At 41.2% G+C, this 17,681-nt stretch overlaps 1 protein-coding gene across 2 annotated transcripts in view; it reads right to left on the bottom strand.

The window, feature by feature from the left end:
- Positions 1 to 17,681, bottom strand: part of Chn1 (chimerin 1) — a 166,617-nt gene that overhangs the window by 16,446 nt on the left and 132,490 nt on the right. For both annotated transcript variants that reach the window (XM_021182689.3, XM_029474318.2), the window contains one exon: positions 7,726 to 7,810. In XM_021182689.3, the coding sequence (XP_021038348.1) occupies positions 7,726 to 7,810 (85 nt within the window). The remainder of the gene's footprint in view (positions 1 to 7,725; positions 7,811 to 17,681) is intronic.

Genomic DNA, 17,681 nt, shown 5'->3' with positions numbered 1-17,681 from the left:
TATTCAAGGTACACAGTGGAGCTGGAACTCCAGCCTGCGGTGATTGTGGAACCCTGAGGGATTGCCTCCTCTGAAGTTACTCCTCTGGTTTGTATAACATCTCAGGACCAGAACCCAAGCACTTCCCAGTGATATCTGAGACATCCTTTCAACAACATGAGTACCACAAAGATTTACAATGAATGAAAAAGAACAAATGTGTTCTCCTAAATTAGACTCAAGTGATAAACTATACTGAGAAAATAATTCAACTAAAATAAATGTCATCTTTATGTTTTAAAAAGTATAACTTTTCTAATTTTTAAGTTAAAACTGTTATCAGGATCTCTTACAAAACTAGTTTAAATGAAGTAGATGCAGTTTATGTCCAGAATCCCAGAAAACCTCGGGTCTTGGGCCATTTCATTTTGCTGACATCACAGCGTGGAGAGGGTGCTGGTCCCAGAGCTACTGAGCTGATGTGCCAGGTGCTGGGGATGCTGCTGACACATCACTAGAACTCGTGATAAAATGTAATGAGTGTCATAGCACAGACAAGAAGAGCCGGCACACAAACAGAACTGTTTTGTCATTAAATGGACAGACACTGGCGACCTGAAAGAGCATCCAGCTGGGGAGCCTGAGAGGAGCTGCATGGGTGTGCCAGAGGGAGCTGCATGGGTGTGCTAGACGGAGCTGCATGGGTGTGCTAGACAGAGCTGCATGGGTGTGCCAGAAGGAGCTGGGTCTTTGCTTGTGTGAGCCTAAGTGAACATCCCAGAGAGGTCAAACCCACTGAGTCATTAGTGTGCTCAGGCTACTGAGCTTGAAGAGCAGAGCTGTGACTGGACTGCAGACTGACCAGCCTGTGCTCTGCCCACCCGCCTACTCCTTTCTGCCTACAACACACTGTATATGCTGAGTACTTTTTCAGCACTGAAGATGAACTGTTTACTTTCAATCTTTTGTTCACTAATGTGTATTGTATGTATGTGTATGTAGATATATGTTTACATATACACACATATATGTTTACACACACACACACATATATACACATATGTTGAGTTTAAAAAATGTTGCTATGTTTCACCTGTACCAGTCTTGGCAGTTATCTGTGCTTGATCTTGTAGGACTTTTAAAAAGCAGTTTTAAAACCTAGACATTATATTCTTGTTTCTTCATATCCTTCCTCACATATAACCTCAAAATGAAAACCCAAACATAAATCCATTGCATCCACATATCAAAACATACATGGCACTAACAACAGTCTACATTAATTTATCCTTTAGAAGTATGGCGTCATCTCCTCTTTTATACAGCCAGCTAATAAACATATTTGTGATTCAGTCAAAACTGTATCAAGCAATATCTGAACTCAGCCTTAAAACTTAAAGGAAATATTTACTAAACAAATATCTTTTATCCCATTTAACAATATAAAAGTATGGGAATAATTTCAGAGACTAAATTTCCAACAGGATTCAAGAGGAAATCCTTTGTAATACCACAGGGCAAAGGCAACAGAATTAAAATACAGCATCAGAGACTAGAGCGATGGCTCAGTGGTTAAGGGCACTGGAGGCTTTTCCAGAGGACCAATTCCAGCGGCTCAAATGGTGACTTACAACCATCTGTAACTCCAGTCCTAGAGAGAATCTGACTCTCTTTTGGTCTCCTCAGAACCAGGCATGGAAGTGATGCACAGATATACATGGAGGTAAAATACTATACACATAAAAAAAAATCCACCATCATTTTATATCCTTGAGTTCACAGTACAATGCAGCAGCTTCAAGCATGCTCTGCAAACATACAAGAAAAATACCAGCATATGAACAGCACACCACATTTCAGTCTGCTATTAAGACTAATATATACAAACAAACACAGAAGTGGATGCTCACTGTCAGCTATTGGATGGATCACAGGGCTCCCAAAGGAGAAGCTAGAGAAAGTACCCAAGGAGCTAAAGGGATCTGCAACCCTATAGTTGGAACAACATGATGAACTAATCCGGAGCTCTTGTCTCTAGCTGCATATGAACTAACCCCGGAGCTCTTGTCTCTAGCTGCATATGTATCGAAAGATGGCCTAGTCGGCCATCACTGGAAAGAGAGGCCCATTGGACTTGCAAACTTTATATGCCCCAATACAGGGGAATGCCAGGGCCAAAACAATGGGAATGGGTGGGTAGGGAAGTGGGGGGGGGTATGGGGAACTTTTGGGATAGCATTGGAAATGTAATTGAGGAAAATACATAATAAAAAAAAGACACACACACATATATATATATATATATATATATATATATATATATATGCCCTAAACAGTTCTGTTCTTCCAGATGTTGAACTATAAATGAGTGAGAAGTCCATAGATATCATATGTTATATCTCTTGGTTTTGTAGGCTAATTTTATGATATTATTAAACTATATTTCACCCTCCAATTTCTCATGATAAGAAATATATAACAAAGACAGAAAAGGAGAACTACAGAATCCACACTACACTGTATTCTGCATTTTCTTAGTGAAACAGTTGTGTTACTTAGACTACCGACCTCAGGCTATCTGGTAATGTGTGCACTGACTTCTCTGTGCATATGCATGCCACACTGCTAGAAAGCACAGAGACCCAAGCTCTGAGGTAAGTAACCAACACTCATTCACATTCTAAGGATAGAGTAAAGGGTAACAGAATTATGGTAATGTACATTTGGAGGATAAATTATTCATTGTTTTATATCTATATCTTCACATTTAAAATAACCATGAAGTATTTCTCCTTTCTGTGGCCCTAAAGATTGAACCAGGGCTTCATATAGGCTAGGTAAGGGCCCACCACTGAACTACCTCTGCAGCCAATAATCTATGTTAAACGGACCTTTCCTGTAGTTTTCACTATGAGGGACCTTCATTTTCAGTTCCGTGTATGTGTGTTTATGTGTGGGAAGATTGCACATGTCCGTTCAGGTGCTTGCAGAGGTCACAGGCACTGGCTGGCCCTGGATATGAGTGCTAGGAGCTGAACTGGAGTTCTCTGGCAGAGCAGTGCACCCTCTTAACTGCTGAGCAATCTGTTCCCCCTATTGAAGTAAACATCTCACATTCTTTTTAAAGTTTAAAGGGTTTTTATTTTACTTTTATCTTTTCAGTTATTTATTTATTTATTTTTTGATGTATTTATTTTTATTATATGTAAGTACACGGTAGCTGTCTTCAGACACTCCAGAAGAGGGAGTCAGATCTCATTACAGATGGTTGTGAGCCACCATGTGGTTGCTGGGACTTGAACTCAGGACCTCTGGAAGAGCAGTCGGGTGCTCTTACCCACTGAGCCATCTCACCAGCCCTGAATCTCACATTCTAATAGATATCACAAGTCATTATTTTCATAAGAAAATTAAAAGAAATGGCTTATACCTTGGAATATTTATGAAAATATTACTTTTAACCAAAAGAAGCTACATAAAATTATTAAAAGGGATCATTCAGATTATCACTAACTTATAAGTAAAATCACCACTGTTAGGTACTAATAAAATAGAAGTTTTTTTTTTCTTCCAACTAAAAGTTCAATACTTATATTCTTAACTTCTATTATTAGGAGAAAGCCTTCTTTCTCCTATTAGAGGGCAGTGATGACAATAAGCACAATAATGGTGCTGACATAAGAGCTGAAAATATCAAAGGCGCTCCATCATCATCTGACCTCAGCTGAAATGTGTGCTTTAAATAAGCATCAGCCTGCATTGAACATTATCTGTTAGAATATTTCTGTAAGGCTAAGATAAATACACTTTAGACATTCTAGTAGAATAATTAATTTCTTTCCTGGAATAACTTACTTCCTGGGAGAGGGATGTTTGATAAACTTCAGTGATTACATAATAACAGGAAAAAAATTTCTCTTACAGAGGCCCATCTGCCTCAGCCATCAGAATGTTGGGACTAGAGGCGTGAGCCACTCCCACTCAGCTCATCAGCAGGCTCTGACTACACAGTCCAGACTGTTCTGAACTCCTAGTCTTTCTGCCCTTATCTCATGTGCTATACAGGTATACAGGTCACATCTGCAAAGTTCCCAGGAATGTGACTGCTACTCCGCCTAGCACAGTGAGTTTGTGCTCTCTAGTATTTAGTTTTTGGATTCTGTTTTAGATAAAGTAGGGGACTCTAAGGCTAGGTGAGTCCAGAGGCACATTAGATCTAAAAACTTCAATACAAATGTAACTGGCTATCTAAACAGAACTAATTAAGTCTAAACTGTCTCTCTCTCCTCTCCTCTCCCCTCCCCTTTCTTTTTCTTTCTTTCTTCCCTTTCTTCCTTTTCTTTCCTTCCTTTCCTCTCTCTCTCTCTCTCTCTCTCTCTCTCTCTCTCTCTCCCTCTCCCTCTCCCTCTCCCTCTCCCTCTCTCTCTCTCTCTCTCTCTCTCTCTCTCTCTCTCTCTCTCTCTCTCTCTCAAGACAGGGTCTCACTACATAGCTCTGACTGACCTGGAACTCATTGTGTGGACCAGGTTAGTCTTAAACTCAGTAGGTCTCTCTCTCCTGAACACTAGGAGTCTATATCTATTATAGTAGATCCTATTTACTCAAAAACAAAGTAGAATAAAAATGATTATTTTGTTTTGTTTTGTTTCTGAAGACCAACATGATAAGTTTGTGGTTTGTTTGTTTGCTTGTTTTTTGAGCCAGGGCCTCCTCTAGTCTAGGCCTGACTTGAACTCCCTATGTAGCTGAGAATGACCCAAACTTCTAATCTTGTTTCCTTCTCCTAAGTGCTGGAACACAACAACCTTGCACACATTATGCCCAGTTTCTAAAAAAAAAAAAAAAAAAAAGTGTACTGGGGAATGAACCATGTGTGGCAAGCAGTCTACTGAGCTCCATGCCAATCCCCCAGTAAAAACAAAGGCTGACACGTGCTTACGTTATATAACATATTAATGGACAGAACGAAACCCCCTTTTTTGCCCTTTACCCCTGGTAAGAGATGGAAGCTATGAAGGCGGGGGCTGAGGGGTAGAGGCAGATTGTTTTATTTCTTCTTGTTTATTTTGTTATCACTAAAACAACTGTCCCAAGACATTTTTTTCTAAATACAATTTGGAACTATAGCATATTACCATATACTTAGGCACAGTGGATCTGGTTTTTGCTGGCAGCTGTCAGGATTCTCATGTACATGGTCTTCAGTCTTTCAAAATGTAAACGGTACACAACCTCATTTCATAGAAAACCTTTTGTTGGTGACTGCCAAGTGGTAAGAAACTCTCTTGGTGTCAGCTGATCAAGGATATCTTACAAAAGACAAATGAGGCTGACTGGGACCGTCACTCTTTGAGTGGGTGATCCAGCTGTGGAGGGAGTATGCCACTTGCCTTTCAACAGTGTAGATCAGTGTTTCTCAACCTTTGGGGTCAACCAATACGTTCAAAGGGGTGACATAGCAAATATCCTGCATATCAGGTATTTACATTATGATTCACAGAAGTAACAAAATTACAGTTATGAAGTAGCAACAAAAATAATATTATGGTTGTGGGGTCACCACAATATGAAGAGCAGGATTAGAGTTGCAGGACTAGGAAGGCTGAGAGCTCCTGGTGTCGACAGTCTTCCTATCACACTTGACACATGCTTTCCAGCCCTTGCTACTGCCCTCCAGTTCAGAGACATGAGCACAGCCATCCAAGGAGGCTTCCTTGTGGACTCTGAAACCTGATACAGAGCTGAGATACTCTGGAGAGGTTCCCTCTGCACACATGAGTCCCCCTGTGCCATTTGTATCCTTCTCCCCATGTCAGGGAGCATCCTGATGGGCCTGGCCTGTAACACTTGTCTAGAAACTGATGTTCAGAGAATAGTTGGAAAGAGAAGAGTTAGCCTGTTCACACACAATACATAGAGCTACTCCAAGAAAATGAAAATTAATAACACACACACACACAAATGTCTGCATATAATGCACAACAAAAATATTCAGTTTGATAATAGGGTAATGCAGTGTAAATTCTGGTCATTATCATTTTGAAACAATTTACTTCAGAATATAAAAAGGGCAGAGTCTTATGCATCTCAGGCTGATCTTGCACTCAGGAATGCACTAAGCATCACCTTGAACTCCTTAGCCTTCTGCTGTCCCCTCCGCTGGGACTGCATGTGTATGACACCATGCCTGGCTCTGTGAGGCCCTAGGGATTGAATCCAGGGCGTTGAGCATGGTAAGCAACTACTCTACCAACTGAATCTCATCCCTAGCCCTGTTAGCATATTCTGAGTAAAAGCCTTATGCTAAGAGACATGAAAGATGCTTCAGTTTAGAAAATTAAATAGCCCAACTTTAATGATAAACATATTTATTGTTTAGAGCAAATACTACATATTTAAATTTTAAATAATATTTTTAAGGCCATGCTATTAGGTAGTCTGGGAAGTTTTGAGAATAGTGGTTCTGTACCAATAAATTTCACATGATGTGAATTATTATTTCATTTCACAAAATGTAACAAATTCCTGCACTGTGAATATATATACATAAACATTGGTGGGACAGAGAAAATTACATTTATTCAGGGGTATCAGGATTCTAATTTGGGGAAACAAATTTAAATTATCTTTAAAATGTGTTTTTATATGTCAAGAATTTTTTTTTTCCTTTTTTGATTTTTCGAGCTTGGATTTCTCTGTATAGCCCTGCCTGTCTGGAACTCACTCTGTAGACCAGGTTAATCTCAACCTCAGAGATCCACCTGCCTCTGCCTCCCTAGGGCTGGGATTAAAGCCATGAACCAATATGCACAGCTCAAGAATTTCTCCATTGCTGGTTCTTTTAATAATTTATTTTTAATTTTATGTGCACTGGTATTTTGCTTGCATATGTGTGAGGCTGTTGGATCCCCCGGAACTAGAGTTACAGACCATGTGGTTGCTGGGAATTGAACTCAGGACCTCTGAAAGAACAGTCATCGTTCTTAACCACTGAGCCATTTCTCCAGCCCCAAGAATTTCTTTTTTTACATTTAAATGTAGGTTTCTTTCTTTTATGTGTATGAGTGTTTTGCCTACATACATCTACATGCACCACATATGGGCCTGGTGCGCACAGAATTCAGAAGAAGGCACTGGGTTCCCCTGGAGCTAGAGCTTCAGGTGGTTCTGAGCCACCACATGGTGCTGTTTGTTAGCCTCTGAGCCGTCTCTTCAGCCCACCACACTGAGGGTTCCCTAATGAGGAACAGCTCATCTAAATGCAAACCTAACACGCCACCATCATTTTTCACAGAAAAGATTTGTTACATTCAATATCTTTATGTGTCACAAAGAAAATATTAATGACTTAATGACTAAGTGCTTTTTTGGAATTTGATAATCATCTTTGAACATAAATTTGCAGACTTTCTTTTTTTACAGTTTTGACTGATTTAAAAAAAATAACTTAGTAAGGACAATCCATTTAACAAGTCAGCTTTAAAATTCTGTTTCCTAGGCAACATATGTCCTTGTACACTGCTTTAAAAAAATCTATAGATGTAGTTAAAGCAACACCAAGGGCAAATGTTGAATATAACCACCTTGCTTTCATCTCCTTTGAGCTTCTGAAACAAACTGGCCTCTTCCTTTTTGGGGACTTAAATATACCCCTACTGCTCTGCCTAGCCAGTGGGAAGGCAAAGGGCAGACAACAAGGCAGTCTTCACCGTGACAGCTGACGGAATGGGGAGAGGAAGAGCTTACCTGCACATTTCACTCCCTGAGCAATGAGGCCCCACATGAAGTTGGCACAGTATTCACACCAGTGTGGCCCTCGGAACGTATGCACCTGAAGAATGGGCAAAGTGGAGAAAGGGGAGAGACATCTGTGAGGAGGCCGTCATGTATCAATCAAAGCAGCACTACACAAGCCATACTGAACTCATGCAGCACGCTACATTTAGAAAGACTGACTGAGTGGAATGACAAGTGACAGTTTTTTCAGAGCTTCATTTCTTCTTTTAGAAGCGATGACACATCAAATCGATAGACTGCAATTTCCTTCTGGAAACAATGTCTACCATGGAATTTTCCAATGAGTCTCCTCAGGCACAAGTAGCCTCCTCTGCATGCTAGGCAAACACTGGCATGTCTGAGGGCAATGGCTTGAAGGGTAAGAAGCAGGGTTGACGGTGTCTTGAATCTAAGAATTTCGTCAGGTGATCCAGCTTCTGTGGCAACAGTAAGTCACAAATCTTAAAGTGACACTGGGAGCAACTGAATCATAAAAAAGAGTCAATTTCTCCAAAACATTTGATATTTACTATGTTAACAAACAACAGCACTTCGCACCTACAAAAGCTACAGTTAATGAGAAACTGAAAGCTGGCATTTCAGGCCAGTGATGTCACATTGTCTCTCACAGACTTTTATGCATAGGAAAAGTAAAAGATTCTAACGCTGGTGAAAAATATTACCAGAACAGAGAAGCCATGAATCTGAACTCTACACATTAAATAACAAAATTAGAAAACAATCTAGCCTCGTGTAGTGGCCCATGCTTTTAATCCCAGCACTGAGGAGGCAGAAGCAGGCGGTTCTATGATTTTCTATTCAGCCAAGGCTACATAGTGAACCAATGTCTAAAAAAATTTGTAATACACTTGTGCACGCGTGCACACATACACACACACACACATACATATATACATACACACTCATATATATTTAAAGATATATATCTGAAAGTCATTTATATAAATATATATTTAAATATATAGAAATATATCTTTAAAAGTTTTGGGCAAATTATGGTTAAAAATGCACTAGAGAGAGGATACAGGAGGTCAGTTAATTTATTGCCAATTAGACTTAATTAAGGTAATTTTTCTCCTGTAGGAAACAGAAAATATGGCAAAAGTCACCAAGAGTGATGATTTCAATGTGTGAATTTACCAAAACAATTCTGTAAAGAGTAAAATGTAGCTAAAAACGTTATTTTTCATAACTGTGATATTAATTTATTAAATGGGACTCAGAAATAAACTAATGACTCTAGGATATGAATATGTATTTGTGTATATTTTACACAGATGTATTATTTCTTCAAGAACAAAATGTCACAAGTATAATGTATTTCATTTAGAAAAACTATGCTCAGTGAATCACAAAAACACCACCTTATTATAACATAAGTTCATAGATATTGAAATATCAAATAAAATACCCCTAATATATTCAGTGAAATATAGTATATCAGAATTCAAAGTGTTAGATAGAAGTGGTAAAAATATCCCTATGAGGCTGCAATGGATACCCCATAGTTCATTCTAAATAGGTGTGTGTTTGTGACTATAGCAAGCAAGCTTGAGGACCAGGTCTTGTGCTAATTTTTTTTTTCCCCGAGACAGGGTTTCTCTGTGTAGCCCTGGCTGTCCTGGAACTCACTTTGTAGACCAGGCTGGCCTCAAACTCAGAAATCTGCCTGCCTCTGCCTCCCGAGTGCTGGGATTAAAGGCATGTGCCACCACCGCCCAGCTTGTGCTTATTTTGAAAAGGAGGCTGTAATTCCTCTTACATCTTTTATGAAAAGGGTCAGGAATGCAGCACACACTTGGCTCTGAACAGCTAATGATGTTCAGAGCCCATAGATTCAAAGTATTTCATGGACTCGCTAGAACAAGGCCCAAGACCAACAGATTCCCTCCAATGGCCCTTGTCCGACCGAGTTCTTCACAGTGAACAAACCTGAAAGAACTTCACTTCACTCTGATGGGAATGTGAAGTAGACAACAGGCATGGGCTCACGCAAAGATGTAGATGATGATGAAATCACTATAGTAGCCTAAAGGGACTTTGGAGAAAGTCTTTGGGATACAAATTGGTCTACAGGTTGCCAGGTCTCATGAAAAGTATATATTATTTACTAAATATCTAGGTTAAAAAAAAAAATGGAATGAGAATATGGAAGAAGTCCCCAGAAGGCCTTTGTACCCATCATTTACCTCGTGGTGAAGCATCTGTAGTTACACCACGCAACCAATAGTGATGGTGCTTGGCTTATTACTTAAACATAGAGCACTGACTACCATACCAACATTAACACAGCCCCTTCCTGCCTCATGAGAGCAGTGGTGTATGTGACACTTTAAAAGACACAGGGCACTTGTTCCTATGACACACATGCTGAACTGTTTTACCTGTTCAGCCCTGTGTTCTCTAATCAAAGGTTGCATGTGTATGTCAGAAAGCAGCTGTTAAGGGATCAGTACTTATACACTTCAGGCCGGGAGAGATTTTTTATAATGGCACTCTGAACCAATTATGGGTATTTTGTTCTAAAAACAAAAATGTTTAGAAGTAGCTTGCATAGTTCCCAGCAAACTGTGTTAGAAGCATCAGCCCTAGCTTAACTGCTGCTTATATAGTACAGTTAACCAGATTCCCTGTGGACATTTTACATCTAAAATTCACACGCCTTATATTTCCTTCATTCTGTGATCACAGTCATTCCATGACAATGGACTGTGCCTCTTCTATCTTTTTGTTTTGCCAGAGGTCATCAAAACAAATAGTGAATTCATTTATTAATGGAGTACTGTATTTTTTTTTAAAGATTTATTTATTTATTATATGTAAGTACACTGTAGCTGTCTTCATACACTCCAGAAGAGGGCGCCAGATCTCGTTACGGATGGTTGTGAGCCACCATGTGGTTGCTGAGATTTGAACTCTGGACCTTCGGAAGAGCAGTCGGGTGCTCTTACCCACTGAGCCATCTCACCAGCCCCGGAGTACTGTATTTATCATGAACATTTATTAATGGCAGACACAAAGATAGAAAGGATGTAGGATTAGGGAAGCCATGGTGGATTTAAACTTAAAGACAGTGTGAAGTGCCCATGGGAGTGTCTAGAGTATGAGGCTAGAGAGAGAGAGACTGTCAGGATTGAGCTTAATTCTGAGCAGAGGTGATAAAGTCTTATGGGATCAACGTGGGGTGGGGGAGGGGAGGGGGAGAGAGAGGGAGGGAGGGAGGGAGGGAGGGAGGGAGGGGGAGAGAGAGAGAGAGAGAGAGAGAGAGAGAGAGAGAGAGAGAGAGAGAGAGAGCACACTGAGGCTTTTTAAGAAGAATATGTAGTCAATGGAACAAGTCTATTGGAACCCGAACTGAGCAGGATATTTGGTAGCCACCAGGTTAGGTGGAGTGGGCATGAATTTGGGCAGCAAAATGAAAGTGGAGAACTGGAAGTGATGGAGGTGGGAAGGAGCCAGGCTAATGACTAATATTTAAGACCTGACACGTGGGAAAGAAAAGCAGAGAGAGCCAGTGAGTTTGGAAGGGAAAGGAAGGCAGGGAGAGAGAGGCCACTAATGGAGCATGGATGGTCCTGAGGGGGAATAGAGATAGAATTGGGAGACAGTTGCAGTTGAATGAGTTAGCTAGATAGGAGGGACCCTGCTTCCTCTCCCACCTTGGGTCTCACGTAGCACAGGCTGATAATGATTGTTGCCAAGACTGACTGAATTCCAACCCTTTCTACCTCCATTTCCCAAATTCTGGAATTATAGGCAAGTGCTACCTGGTTTAAGAACAACCTTTAGACCCTATAGTTGGAACAACATGATGAACTAACCAGTACCCCCGGAGTTCTTGTCTCTAGCTGCATATGTATGGAAAGATGGCCTAGTCGGCCATCAATGGAAAGAGAGGCCCATTGGACTTGCAAACTTTATATGCCCCAATATAGGGGAATGCCAGGGCCAAAAGAATGGGAATGGGTGGGTAGGGAAGTGGGGGGCGCTATGGGGGACTTTTGGGATAGCATTGGAAATGTAATTGAGGAAAATATGTAATAAAAATATTAAAAATTAAAAAAAAAAAAGAAAAAAAAAAAAAAGAACAACCTTTAGTGAGGCGTGGTAGCACACGCCTTCTATCCCAGCACTAGGGAGGCAGACCTCTGAGTTTGAGGCCAGCCTGGTCTATAAAGTGAGTTCCAGGGCAGCCAGAGCCACACAGAGAATCCCTGTCTTGAAAAAACAAACAAACAAACAAACAATGAACAGCCTTTATTGCTCTACAGCACAGTAGAGCAATTATAGCTAACAACAATTAGCTGTATACTTTAAAATAGCTAGTAGATACAGTTTTGAATGTTATCAACACAAGGAAGCAATAAATATTTGAGTGAGGCTGCTGTTATTATCTTGGTCTGGCTACTACACTTGTGTCAAAATGTTCCATTGTGTCCCTAAAGAATATGCAATCATGTATCAGTGAAAAGAAACAGTCCTTCATCTGTATAGATCTTAGCACAATGCAAACAGGTAGTATTTGGTGCACACAATTTTACAGACACTGACCTGTGCTAACAATTTTAAAGAAATGGTTGTATTTTAAAATGAAGCTAATAAAAAAGTAACACATATTCAACTATAATGAAAAGGTCAAAAGTGGCACTGCTTAGGAGGGATAAGAAGGGAAGAGGGAAATGGAGGAAAGAAGGTCTGCAGTGGGTCACAAGAGGCTTTGGCAAGAAGTCCAAGACCACAAGAGCTAGGACCTTTAGGTTTTACACATGCTAACATGCTTAGCAAACACTACCACTGAGCTACATACCCAGCCCATTTGTCTGTGTGCCTGTTTGGAAAGACAGGGTCTTTCTGTAGAGCCCGAGCTGGCCTTGAACCTTAGATGCTCTTGCCTTAACCTTCTGTGATTATCTGTGTGGGCCCCTATGCCTATCTGACATTAGAAACTTTTGCCTGGAATGCTACCCTACATATAGCAGAGAGAGTTAAGAGATCTGCAAATGGTCAGCACTTAAGGAATAAGCATTATTGCAGCCTTAATAAATATACAACTGAGAGACATGCATTATACAACACTGTCATTTCATGGAAAATACCTAAGGGTTTGCTTTTCTGCCCTGTCCCGAGGCTGCAGCTCTTCTCCTGTCCTCACCTTGTTCACTGTCTTAGTCCCTGGTTCTTAGTTGTTATCCTGGTTAGTTGTTATCCTGGTTAGTTGTGTTTGTTGTTGTTTGTTTGTTTGTTTTGTCAATTCCATATAAACCTAGTCATATCAGGGAAAAGGGCACCTTAACTGAAAAAAAAATGCCTTCCTAAGATGGGTCGGTAGGACATTTTCTTGGTTAGTGATTGATGTTGGAGGGCCCAGCTCAGTGTGAGCAGTGCCGCCCTGGGCAAGCAGTCCTGTGTTATGTAAGAAAGGAGGCTGAGCACACGAAGGGGAGTAAGCCAGTAGTGTTCTCCATGACCTCTGCTTCAGTTTCAGTCTGACTTGCTTTGATGATGAACTGTAAGCTGAAATAAATCCTTTCTTCTCCAAATTTCTTTTTTGGTTATGCTGTGTTTATTACAGCAATTGAAACCCTAACTAAGATGGTTGTGGACTAGGAAATATAACAGCAAGATTTTGTGAGCAGTGGATATAAACCAGAAAAAATGTCCTATCTCCTCAAAGGCCATACATTTTATTAAATTTTTAAAGTTTTATGTGTATGAGTGTTTTGTCTGACTTTATGTCTATACATTAGGTGTGTGCCTGGTGCCTAAAGAGGCCAGAAGAGAGTGTCAGATGCCCTGGACCAAGAGTTTCAGATAGTTGTGACCCACCAAGTGGGTACTGGGAATCAAACCCAGTTTCCCAGGAAGTGCTCTTAATAGCTAAACCATCTCTCCAACCTGTCCTGAGGACACAAAACTCTTGTTCTGAGTTTTGGACAGTTAAGTGGAATGAAGTGATCTTCTGACGAGTAAGAGACTCCAGCAGTGCCTTACCCTCTGCTTGCTGTCTGACCTTAAGCACACACACTGGCTTTGTAAGACCGGGAGAGAGAGGGCTGATACTAACGATTGTATCAGTTTACCAGAAAACAATGCTGTTGGAGATTCTTTTGGTAAGATAATTCAAAGCAGTCTGGCAGCATGGAACATTAGTTAGAAAAGCCACCTGGTAGGAGCACACAGAACTATTTTTTCCTAGGCTGCCTCTAAAGCTGTTGGTCCACATGCCCAAATCGCATGGTTCCTTAGCTTTAAAGCCCTTTCCTCTTTTGCACCTGGGGAAAAAAAGGACAGTGTTATTACCATTTGAACAACTCCTTTCATGTTAGCTGCCGAACCCCAATAGAGCCTTACCATTTAAGGCACTAGCCAAAGCCAGGCTGAAAAGGGCACAGAGGGTGGGTGTGAGATGGGAGGTGTGTTAAGAGGCAAAGGCCAGCTGGGCGGTGATGGCGCACGCCTTTAATCCCAGCACTCGGGAGGCAGAGGCAGGTGGATTTCTGAGTTCGAGGCCAGCCTGGTCTACAAAGTGAGTTCCAGGACAGCCAGGACTACATAGAGAAACCCTTTCTCGTAAAGCAAGAAAAAAAAAAAAAAAGAGGCAAAGGCCAGTGTCACATGTCTCCCAGGCAAGGACTTTGGAAGACAGTGAGATCATCCTCAGTGGGGGGTGCTGTAATTAACATACCTGCTGCCAGCTTCTCACCATGATCAGAAGATTAACAACTCCACTTTAAATACAGTAATGAAAATAGCAAACAAGAATGCCACCCCACCAGAAGATAAAGAAGACAAGAACACTGCAGCAGCATCCTCATTATCCCTCTCAGGCAAATGGCCTCATAAACTGGGTAGAAGTGACAAGAACATTAGGGCAGTGAGGGTTTCTGGCGAAGGTGACAATGACATTTCAGCTGCAGCTTGCTCCTTTGGGTGGCTCTGATGACTCAGTCCTCCAACATGGTACTGGGCAACAAAAGAAGGGAATAGACTAAGACAATCAAATGGAAGAAATACACAAGTGTAGGCAGCCGGGCAGGAAATGCCATTTCTTCCACACTTCTCAGCTTTATGGTTTAGTGAGTACCTTGTTATTGCTGTTAAAAACATCTCACTATGGCTCCCGGAGCTGATCCTGTGCCACAGCGCTCTATACCCAAATACTGTTGGGAGAGAGCTAATCTCCCAGGAGTGCTAACTCACCTGTGAATACAGGTAAGACCACCACTTCTGCTCAAATTCCTGGCTCAAGAGGGACCCGCCCTGAGCCATCAGGATACAGGAACCAAGGAACAGCCAGGGGACAGGATCCTTCTGGTTTCCAGCTGTATCCTCAAGCTGACTCTATGCTACAGCTCTCCATACCCAAATTCCTCCTGGAGAGATTTGGTCTCCCAGGAGTTCTGACAAACAGCCTTGTAGCAGGGATAAGCCACAGTCAGAGACAGCAAGACCAACTAACACCACAGATAACCAGATGGCAAAAGGCAAGGGCAAGAACATAAGCAACAGAAACCAAGGTTACTTGGAATCATCAGAACCCAGTTCTCCCACCACAGTGAGCCCTGGTTACCCCAACACACCAGAAAAGCAAGACTCTGATTTAAAATCACATCTCATGATGATGATAGAGGACTTTAAGAAGGACATAAAGAAATACAGAAAGAGCTCTCCCTTAAAGAAATACTGAAGAACATGGTAAATAGGTAGAAGCCCTTAAAGAGGAAACACAAAAATCCCTTAAAGAATTACAGGAAAAAACACAATCAAACAGAAGAAGGCAATGTACAAAACCATCCAGGATCTAAAAATGGAAGTAGAAACAATAAAGAAATCAAAAAGGGAGACAACCCTGGAATTAGAAAACCTAGGAAAGAGATCAGGAGTCATACATGCAAGCATCACCAACTGAATGCAAGAGATAGAAGAGAGAATCTCAGGTGCAGAAGATAACATAAAAAACATTGACACAACAGTAAAAGAAAATGCAAAAAGCAAAAAGCTCCTAACCCTAAACACCCAGGAAATCCAGGACACAATGAAAAGACCAAACCTAAGGATAATAGGTATGGAAGGGAGTGAATACTCCCAACTTAAAGGGCCAGTAAATATCTTCAATAAAATTATAGAAGAAAACTTCCCTAACCTAAAAAAGAGATGCCCATAAATATACAAGAAGCCAAATAGATTGGATCAGAAAAGAAATTCCTCCTGTCACATAATAGTCAAAATACCAAATGTATAAAACAAAGAAAGAATATTAAAAGCAGTATGAGAAAAGGTCAAGTAACATATGAAGGCAGACCTATCAGAATTACACCAGACTACTCACCAGAGACTATGAAAGCTAGATGATCCTGGGCAGACATCATACAGACCCTAAGAGAACACAAATGACAGCCCAGGCTACTATACCCTAAACTCTCAATTACCGTAGATGGAGAAACCAAGGTATTCCATGACAAAACCAAATTTACACAATATCTTTCCACAAATCCAGTCCTACAAAAGATAGGTGGAAAACACCAACACAAGGAGGGAAACTACACCCTAAAAATAAGCAAGAAAGTAATCTTTTTTCAATAAACCCAAAAGAAGATAGCCACACAAAAATAATTCCACCTCTAACAACAAAAATAACAGGAAGCAACAATCACTATTCCTTAATAGCTCTCAACATCAATGGACTCAATTCCCCAATAAAAAGATATAGACTAACAGACTGGATATGCAAACAGAACCCAGCATCTTGCTGCATACCCAAGAGGAGTGGACTGCAGGAAATAATCAACCTCAGGCTGCAATCAACTAAGTAGAAACAAAAAAGAACTATACAAGGAATCAACAAACCAGGAGCTGATTCTTTGAGAAAATCAACAGGATAGATAAACCCTTAGCAAGACTAACCAGAGGGCACACAGACAATATCCAAATGAAAAGGGAGATATAACCAAAAAAAAAAAAAAAATCATTAGAAAAACTGGATGCTTCTGAGGCAGAGCCCTTTTCGGGCTCCAGACATCTGGGCACCTTCCCTGCCAGAGGAGAGGTGTCCGCCGGGCCCGGGAGGGAGTTGCCTGAGCATCTGCGGGAGACATCTTGGTTTCCGGACTCCACCAAGACTAGTCTGCGCAGGTGACAGTGTGGACAACAGAATCTAACAGCTTCTGGGACAGGCGGGAGCCACAGAGCTTCTGAGGCAGACCCCCTTTTCGGGCTCCAGACATCCGGGCACCTTCCCTGCCAAAGGAGAGGTGTCTGCCCTGTCCGGGAGGGCTTTGCTGGAGTACCTGAGGGAGCCATCTTGGTCCCTGGATCCCACTGAGAATAATTTGCACAGGTGCGAGTATGGAATACAGATGCTAGCAGCTAATGGGACAGGTCCTGTTTCAGGCCTTCATCTTCTGCCAGGAGGCAAGTACGAATGCCAGATATCTGTGCACCTTCCCTGAAAGAGGAGAGCCTGCCTGCAGAGAGTTCTCTGACCACTGAAACTCAGGAGAGAGCTAGTCTCCCAGGTCTGCTGGTAGAGAATAAGAGAATCACGAGAGGAACAAGCTCTAACCAGAGACAACTATAACAACTGACTCCAGAGAATACCAGATGGCGAAAGGCAGACATAAGAATCTTACTAACAGAAACCAAGACCACTCACCATCATCAGAACCTAGCACTCCTACCTCAACCAGTCCTGGACACCCCAACACACCCGAAAACATAGACCCAGATTTAAAGGCATATCTCATGATGATGGTAGAAGACATCAAGAAGGACTTTAATAACTCACTTAAAGAAATACAGGAGAACACTGCTAAAGAGTTGCAAGTCCTTAAAGAAAAACAGGAAAACACATCCAAATAGGTGATTGAAATGAACAAAACCATACTAGATCTAAAAAGGGAAGCAGA

Source organism: Mus caroli, unplaced genomic scaffold (assembly GCF_978045245.1).
Source record: "Mus caroli unplaced genomic scaffold, Mus_caroli_1 scaffold_2, whole genome shotgun sequence".
Classification (NCBI taxonomy): Eukaryota; Metazoa; Chordata; class Mammalia; order Rodentia; family Muridae; genus Mus; species Mus caroli.
Note: the sequence above shows the minus strand (reverse complement) of the source record. Positions and strands in the feature narration are given on the sequence as shown.